The sequence below is a fragment of the Protopterus annectens genome, chromosome 11.part0 (genome assembly GCF_019279795.1).
Source record: "Protopterus annectens isolate FY-2018-M chromosome 11.part0, PAN1.0, whole genome shotgun sequence".
NCBI classification, from domain to species: Eukaryota; Metazoa; Chordata; order Ceratodontiformes; family Protopteridae; genus Protopterus; species Protopterus annectens.
The window spans coordinates 657,528,472-657,537,727 of NC_056745.1; the positions used below are offsets into that span (position 1 = coordinate 657,528,472).

General features: G+C 40.5%; 1 protein-coding gene across 1 annotated transcript in view; it reads left to right on the forward strand.

Annotated features, from left to right (window-relative positions):
- LOC122815534 (tetraspanin-33-like) overlaps positions 1-9,256 on the forward strand; it is a 429,437-nt gene that overhangs the window by 198,098 nt on the left and 222,083 nt on the right. Inside the window, exon 5 of the mRNA XM_044088100.1 lies at positions 8,536-8,631. Within this exon, the coding sequence (XP_043944035.1) occupies positions 8,536-8,631 (96 nt within the window). The remainder of the gene's footprint in view (positions 1-8,535; positions 8,632-9,256) is intronic.

A 9,256-nucleotide genomic window follows, 5' to 3' on the forward strand; every position in this document is an offset into this window, starting at 1 on the left:
ATGGGTTAAGGATAAAGAGGCTGGTGCTAGAAGAAATAAATATTCTGGTATATTGTAGTTGGAAGTCTGTGTTGGTAGAGCTAGGGGTGATATAAAGGAAGAAGGAGGAAGTGATGTAATAGTTATTTTAGGGGAAGGTGCTGCAGTAGGATTGAAGGCAGAAGTAGGAAGGGATGTAATGATTAGTAATGATTATTTTATAGGGGGAAGTGATGTAGTAGTTTGAGAAGAAGGACTTTGCAGTTTTGTGGTGTGCTGGTAAATTGATGTGTGATATTATTGGTGGTATGTAGATATAAATGTAGATGAAGAGGGGTGGTTGGGAATTGGGGGTAGGGTAGGGAAGCAATAATTACCCCAGTCTAGAAAGGGTGAATGGAGTTGAATTTTTCCAACAACAAGATCAACAGTCATACAAAGTGATAGAAGCAGAAAGTAAGTGCTCTAATATATTGATAGAATGCAGGGTAAGAGAAGAAATCAAAGTTTCAAGGCACTGTAATGGTTGAAAGAACTCTTCATCTAGAAGAACAGGGAGTGGTAGATTAGAAGGGCCAGAATGTGTGTCCATGCCAACAGCATTTTGCCTCTCAGAGTTTCAAGATAAAGTTAGTATTCATTTAAATGGGAGTTCTATCAGTTGCTCTCCCCTCAGATGTTTTTTCCACAAAAAAAAAAAAATCAATGAGGTAGAATGTGTAGGGGTAGAAAGAGAAAGACAAGTTCTTTTTACTCTAACTGCTTGAGGTAGCCACAACATTTAATTTTATTTTCATGGAAGCAACATTTACCTGAGTCCTTCTTTGATTAGCTCACTGCTTGGCAAAGAGCCACAATTTGTGTGGGTGTCTGAAAACTACCAGAGATTTATTTGTTCTTATACCTATAAACAACTTTTGTTTTGGAACCAGACTTCTTGAATTGAGATGGTCTGTCAACAACATTGAAGATGACCCTCAAAGGAAGCATCAGGAAGACATGGGAATACTCAAAAACCCATGGCTGAATGCCATTTTACTGGAGTTTGTGTAAGTGAACGAGAATGTTTTGTCAATGTGGCTGTAAGCTGAAAGAAAGAAAAAAGAAAGCATTGTTTGGTGTCTCTCCATATGCATCTAACAGCTATTGATACTATTTGATCTATTAGATCTCCATATGCATCTAACAGCTATTGATACTATTTGATCTATTAGATCATGGACACTGGAACCTTTTTCTGTTTCTCCATGCCTGTCAAAACAATATGGTAGCTACCGTGTCATTTTGGTCCAGCAGTTACTGTTATCAGAAAATCACACATCAAGATCTATACGGTAATATAACGTGTGTGTGTGTGTGTGTGTGTGTGTGTGTGTGTGTGTGTGTGTGTGTGTGTTGTTAACTCATTTGTAAAGGGGAGAAGGGAGCTGGTATATCCCATAACTCCTGCACTCTTTATCTTAGAAAATGTGGAAGTGCAGGAGTGGGGATTGAGGGGGTAGTAGCTTTCTTACAAACATACTTAATGATCTGTCATAGTTGTCTGTCTATCTATCTATCTATCTATCTATCTATCTATCTATCTATCTATCTATCTATCTATCTATCTATCTATCTTCCTACCTAATTAATTAACTAAAATGTATGAAGTAATGCTGGGAAAGTGCAATAAAAAAGACTTTTGCCAAAAAAAACTCTGTCTGGTCATGTAATAGCAGATACTTAAAATGAGGGAAAGCATTACAGGTGCTTATTGTGTGATACTGAACTCAGAAAAGCTATTTCACTGTGATTCTGGATCAGCATTCGCACCAAGTCCAGTTCTCTCTGTCATTGTCCAACGTTGTATAGTTGTATTAATTCAGCCTGTGGTCATATATTCTGGATACTTAGGTCAAGAGAGGTACTGAGTTGTTAAATAATCAATATTTGAAAATTATCTGATATAGATGGCTCTGGTGTCAACTGGACAGACTCAGGGCTCCCAAATATATAGAGGTGCCATCCAGGGAATGCTTAACTAATGCATCTGCGTGGGATGAGTTCAGTTTATAACTTCAGAAGAACTCTTATTTACCTGGGAAAATGAGGGACATGGAGTCTGAATGGATCATAGCCATGACCGCAATACTTGAAGAGGTGGCAAGGAGTGGTTTAGAAAAGATGGTCACTGTTTACCATGACGGTATCCCTAGATACCTGATAGACATCTGTGAGGGAAGCCATCAAATTAAAGAAAGATGCCTTCCATGCTATGTTAATGTTGAAGGGAGAGTTCTAGATCTAACTGTCAGATACTGACAAGCCAGGAAGGCAACAGCTGTGTTAGTCATTGAGTGAAGGACAAGGTTTTGGATGAGTTTGGCAAAGTTTTGTAGAATGGCTTTCAGATAACTTCCGACATTCTGGCAAGCCATCTGGCGACTTTGCGAGAGGCATGCTATTGCTCAAACTGTTCTCAGTAAGGAGAAAATAGTCCTGACTTTGACAGGGGCACTGTTGAGAAATGGAAGACAAAACTGAGGAACTCCTTAATCCAATGGGCGTGTTTTCCTTTGAAGAGGCAATATTCAAAGCTGATGTTGGAAGCAGACTGATTTTAGTAGATGAGATTGCTATGATTATTAAGTAGTTTCACTGTGTCAAAGCTATGGGAGTGAATTTCACCTGCCTGGAAATGTGGAAGTTGTTGGACCAATGTTGCATTTAACATGCCTTTTCAGTGCTGCATGAAACACTAGGACAGCACCTCTGGACAGGCAAACTGTTTAATGTTCCCTATTTTCAAAAAAGAGACAGGAGGGTGTGTACCCATCATAGGAGGATCATACTTCTCAGCCTCCATGGGAAGGTGTATGCTAGGAAGCTTGACAGGAAACTTTGTCCAATAGTCTAGCCTCTGTTTCAGAAGGAGTGATGCTGAGTCCCTCCCAGCTGTACACACCACCATTCTTACCTAGGATCATGACCTCTGGATAGTGTCAAAGAGGATGAGATGTTAGAAAGAAGCAGCAGAAATGAAGTGCATTTGCAGTGTAGCTTCTTCACTGTCCATGGCAGAGTGAGCAGCTTCCCAATCCTGGAGGGTCTTGAAGTACAGACACAACTTCTCCACTTTGATAGGAGTTAGCCAAGGTGGTTTAGGTACCTTGCATGAATGCCTGCTAGGTACCTGTCATGGGAAATGTACCCTGTACAAGCAATTAGAATGAAGCCTTGTGCAGACCCAGGGCATGCTTGATGGATTATATGTCTCACCATGACTGGCAACATATGGGAATCCTAAAGGGGGAACAGCAAATTGTTGGTGGGTAGAAGGATGCCTGGACTACCCTGATTAGTTTACTAATGTCTTTACCTTCACTAGAGCAAACATCTCAAAAAATAGAAGCTGAGATGGATGGCTGGATATCTGGATAGTTGGAAGTTTTTGTGTGTGTATTCATGTGACTATATGTATATGTATGCATAGTTATTCTAACACTGGACATTGGCAGAGAGTCATAATCATCATCCTGTCCCTTTTTATTCCTGTTTTCTACATGGGGTTGGGGTTTCATGTCAGCTGATTCCATCTCTCTCTCTCTCTCTATTCAGTGTCACTTTCTTACCTTCTTCAACATTCATACCCATCACAGGTTCCTTATACAATCCAGTCACCTCTTTGCTGCACGTCCTTGTTTTCTCCTGCCTTCTTCCTGTCTATCCCAAATCTTCTTCACCAGAATGTCTTCTGCTTTTCTGCATGTGCCCAAACCACCATAATCTATTTTCTTTTACCTTTTTCTGCAATTGGAGCTATGTTGGCTTCTGTACTTATGTCCTTGTTTCTTCATCTGTCCAACAGAGTGCATCCTACCACTCATCTCAGGCACTTTATCTCCATCACCTCTAGCCTCCTCAACTGCCCTGCCTTTACTGCCCAGGTTTCAGTACCATACAGTAGTGTTGGTCACACCACTGTTTTGTGCTCCTTACTTTTCAGCGTCTTTGGCATTCTTCTGTCATACATTACACCTGACACTCTGTGGCAATTTGTTGCAGCCACTCTGATTCTAGCTTTGACCACCTCATTCAGACTTCCATTCTTCTCAACCACCACTTCTAGATGCTTGAAGCGGTTAACCTGTTCCACTATTTTCCTTTCTATCTCAGTTCTCAGCTTCTTCTGATTTCCCCCATTTGCTGCCATTACAGTTGTCTTATCTGTACTCAGTTAGTTTTGCATTCAGTTCCCCTAGACTTTGCTGAAGTTCTTGCTCAGAGTCTGCCTGTAATGCCATATTATCTGCATACAGCAACTTTATTGATCTCTCCCATCTGACCTATTTGCTAATTTAGTCCATCACCAGTATGAACAGCAGTGACCTCAGACCTGAACCCTGATGCACATCTACTCCCACTGGGAACCCCTCAGTGAGACCAAACACCATTCGTACTTGACTCACCGGGTCCTTATATATAGTCTGTAATAATTTTACCAATGTTTCTGGAACTTTAAACCATGGCAAGACTGCCCAAATCAGCCTTCATGGGACCTTATCATGTTCTTTCTCTAAGTCTAGGAATGCCCAGTTGGACTCCTTCCTCATTCCTAGCTTCTTCTCAAGTATCTGTCTCACTGCAAATGTCGGCTCACTTGTACTACATCCTGACATGAATCCAAAGTGCTTATTTCATATCTAACTTTCCACTGCTCCGTGTATTCATTTATCAATTCCCCTTCTTCAGAACTTTTATGCAGTGCGATAGGAGTTTGATACCTTTATACTGCCCGCAGATATGAATGTCCCCTTTGTTCTTGAACACTGGCACTAGTATGCTTATTTTCCACTCATCTGGGATACTCTTTTTGTACAAACTGCTATGAGTACCCTCAGGAGCCATTTCTCCCCTGTCACCCAACATCTTCATCATACCTGCTGAGACCTCATCTGAGCCACCTGCTTCTCCTGACTTAATTTTCCTTGGTGCTGTTCTTACTTCTTTTATGGTGGACTCCTCCTTCTTTCATTGCAGGCTGTGTTTGGGGCAGTACAGCCTCTATGGGTTGTTTTTCATTCAGAAGCTGCTGGAAATACTCCCTCCACCTGCATTTGATGTCCTGTGGGTTGCTAAGTAGGTTGCTGCCAGCATCCCTAATGAAGGTTGTCTGACTATCTTCTTTATCTTTCTGTCATTGAATTGCAACCTGATATAATTTCTTTATGCCACTTACTAAGTCACTTTCCAAAAGTTGGAGCAGTGCCTCTGATGCCTTGTCTTTTGCTATTTCAACTCCTCTATTAACCTCTTTGTTAGCCAACCAGTATCCCTTCCTAGCCTGGTCTGTTTTTTTTTATCTCCCACTTTTTCCTTCACTTGATCTTTCTTTTGCTGACTTCCTACTTTGCCAACAGTTTTCCTTATGTAACTTATTTCCATAACTGTCCCAGGCACATATCTTTTCTGTAGTCCTCATACATGCTGTTTTGAGGCACTGCCATTATTATTATTATTATTATTATTATTATTATTATTATTATTATTATTATTATTATTATTCTCCATCTATTTCCTCCTTTTCTTGAGGTGCTAGAACCCTGAACTTTTCCTTAAAGTGTTGTGCTTTCTCTCCAGTCAACGTCTAGGTCATCAGCCTGGTGTCTGTTGACCTTAATCCCTTCTCTGACTACTGCTTGCAGCTGATTGTGGTAACCACTGGTTTATTCTGTGGGCTAACTGTTTCACTGAAGATGACTTTGCAATCACTGATTCTACCCCACTGCCCTTTCCTTACTAGGAGGAATTCTACCTGCATTGCACATTGGCCAGTCTTGTATGTGATCTTGTGACTGTCTATCTTGCTGAACTATGTGTTGGCCACAATCAAGCCATTTGCCAGACATACATATAGAATGGCCTATCCTACTTTAATTCCTGTTGCCCCACCCATGTGGACCTAGGCAATCCTAATATCCTGTTCTGTCTGTCCTGATATGTGCATTCAAGTCACACATTATCAACATCAATTCATGTTGTCTTGCTCTATTTAGTAGGTCCTGCAATTGCTGCATGAATGCACTCTTTTCTTCACTATCACAATCCTGCTGTGGAGTATAGGCTAAGATTATGAATACTCCCCTATCCTTACACTGGAGTATGATTGTCATGAGTCTTTCACTAATTCTGATTATATCCCTCAATGTCTTCTGAAGCCTGTCCGTCACACAGTTCAAACACCTTTTCTAGTCTGTCCTTCTCCCGAGTAGTAGATTCTGGATCCCAAGCCAAGTGGCTTTGCTGTACTACCCTTCCATCTTGTCTCCTGGGTATAGAAGATGTCCAGCCTTCTCCTTACCATCGTGTCATCCACTTCCAAGCTCCTTCCTGATAGTGAACCTAGACTGAGTGTAGCAATCCTTAGTTCATGTTTGTCAAGTAGACTGGTTTCATGCCCAGCTTCCACTCAACAGAGCTATTCCAGGTAATCCAAGCTGAGCAACTGAATACTGGCTGGCCAGTAGCTTATTGACCAAGGGATGCTGGGCTTTATGCTGGGCAATAGGGACACATACACCCTTCCAATCATGCCCATCATATGTCCCTGGCATAAGTCAGAATAGGCTGGATCTTCAACCAACATATCACTGGCAAATACCCATGTCTATTTGACAACATCAGTCAACATGACAGAATCATCTAGAGCCATCTATTTTACAACATCAAATGGCTAGCCCTGGCACAGCAGAGAATATAATTAAAATATTTGTCAGAGCTGAAATGTAGATATCTTTGTTTATCATGATCTTACCCACAGCATCAAGCTTTTACTCCCTCACGAATTGTGTCATCAAGTATTTATCACCATTATATATGCATCAATTAAATAGATTTCATCCAGTTCAAACTACAGGAAAAAACAAAATATGACACTTAGCGAGCATGTGCACACACACACACACACACACACACACACACACACACACACACACACACACACACACACACACACACACACACACAGCCCCCAAATGGTACTACAAAACTATATCAAACCCTCAGAAATATTTTCTTTTTTTTTGCAATTAGAATGAAAAAAAATGAAAAATAAAAATACATAATAAAACTTTCACTGCAGCTAGCTAACTGGAAATGGGAATTACCAGAAAAATGAGGGCCTGAATTTTAAAAACAGATGTAGTCCTTAGCAGCAAGACTATACTGAGTGCCACTTCTGAAGCAAAGTCATCAACTATTACTCATTTAAGCACACATACACATTAAAATACATGCACAAGGACAGACATGCACTCACATGAAGCAGCACTCAGCAATCCCACACCCATTTATACTGATAACACATGCAAACAAGGTTTGTAAATTGGAGGCAAGTCCCCACACTCCCTCAAAATTTAAACAACCCACATTGAGATCACACTTATGCTTAGAACACTGAACCGCATAAATGTCCAGCTTGCTTCACATTCACGTCAGTCTTAAAATTGATTATCCAGTCACACACACACACACACACACACACACACACACACACACACACACACACACACACACACACACAAGCACATGTGCACAAACACACACAAACACATGCATATGCACATGCATTCACACACACACACACACACACACACACACACACACACACTCACACACACACACACACACACACACACACACACACACACACACACACACACACACACACACACACACACACACACACCAAAGTACACACACATACACATACACACACACACACACACACACACACACACACACACACACACACACACACACACACACACACTCACCAAAGCACACAAACCTCTGATCTATCACTCATTCAATAAGTAAGTATTATTCTAAGTGTTTTCAGAATGTGAATATATGCCTATCTCAAAGCAGGGAGCATCTGAAAATTTGTATTTTTGTAAATAGCAGATGCAACATGATTTTTGCTTAGTTTTCTTCATTATTATTTAGTTCAATTTAACTATTATTTAGATAGTGGTAGTTATCTTTGACTTAAAAAGACATTAGCAGCATATCTCTCAAGTTTTAATCAAAACTATGTACTAGATGTCCCATGTATGACTGGTAGCCTGGACATTGGACAAACCAGACAGAGGGTGTTGTCAAAGTTCTGTCTCAGTATTGCCAAATGAAGTGAGCCCAGAAATATAACCTTAGTAGCAGGGACTCTTGGAGAGCATCAGTTGATCAAGGAGAACAGAGCATCTCTGCTTGATATCATGGATGGCCAGAAGGACGGATTGCCTGATGGTTAACAACCACTGAATGACCACCACATACCTTAGCTCTTGACTCCCTTTCCATTGTCCTAGATTGCAAAGGGTCATGGGGAATAGGCCAGGAAGGGAGGAAGGCTTGATGGCCATAGAAAAAAAGGAGACTAAAATATATGAAAAAAGCTAAATTGTAATTTAGAATGCATATACATATACTTTGTGCTAATGAATTAAATAGTTGTGCTAACAAATACTGAAATTCCAGAAAAATAGCTTTAATTTTATTTATCTTTTATTTTCTCAGGCACGTGCTGCTGCAAACAAATTTATGAAAAAAGCTATAGCCCATTACAGAGATGACCCTGACCTCCAGAACCTGATTGACTACATACAAAAACAGGTACAGTAGTCAAAGATGGTTAGTAGTAGGATTACTGAAAAGCTACTTGTTAAGAATGTTGTTCTCTTAGACGTAGATATTAATTAAACTGTAATATTTATAAGGCCCAGTAGTCATCCTTTTTCTTGTTACTAAGTACTGTGTTATGTTCAAAATTAATCAACTCCACTGTTTGAAGTGGAACATTAACTAGTAGTAGCTGGTGACTTCAGATCAAGGAGGGGATGTATGAAGTAGCTGAATGGGTGGGATTAACTGCAGTGTGTCAGGGGTATATTATGACAGTTCAGTGACCTTTATATGTAATCAAACAACAGCTGGGGTCAATGACTTTCATCCACATATTGCCACAGTACTCAATCATTCTAGTGACTTTATTGATTATCTCCACCACATATGTCTGAATGCAACCAATAAAACCAACCGTATGTGAAATGTAGCCCTAGAAAAAGGACTCCATGGTGTTCCCTGCTGTATACACACTCCTACCTGCACCACCCACTGTCCCACTTCACTCTGTTCTCCCACGCCTATCCTGACTTCTCCACACTATCCAGACAGGTTATTTCATTCCTGCTTTTTCACACTTTATCTTACACTTCAGCTTTTCCTCCATTCTTTCAAC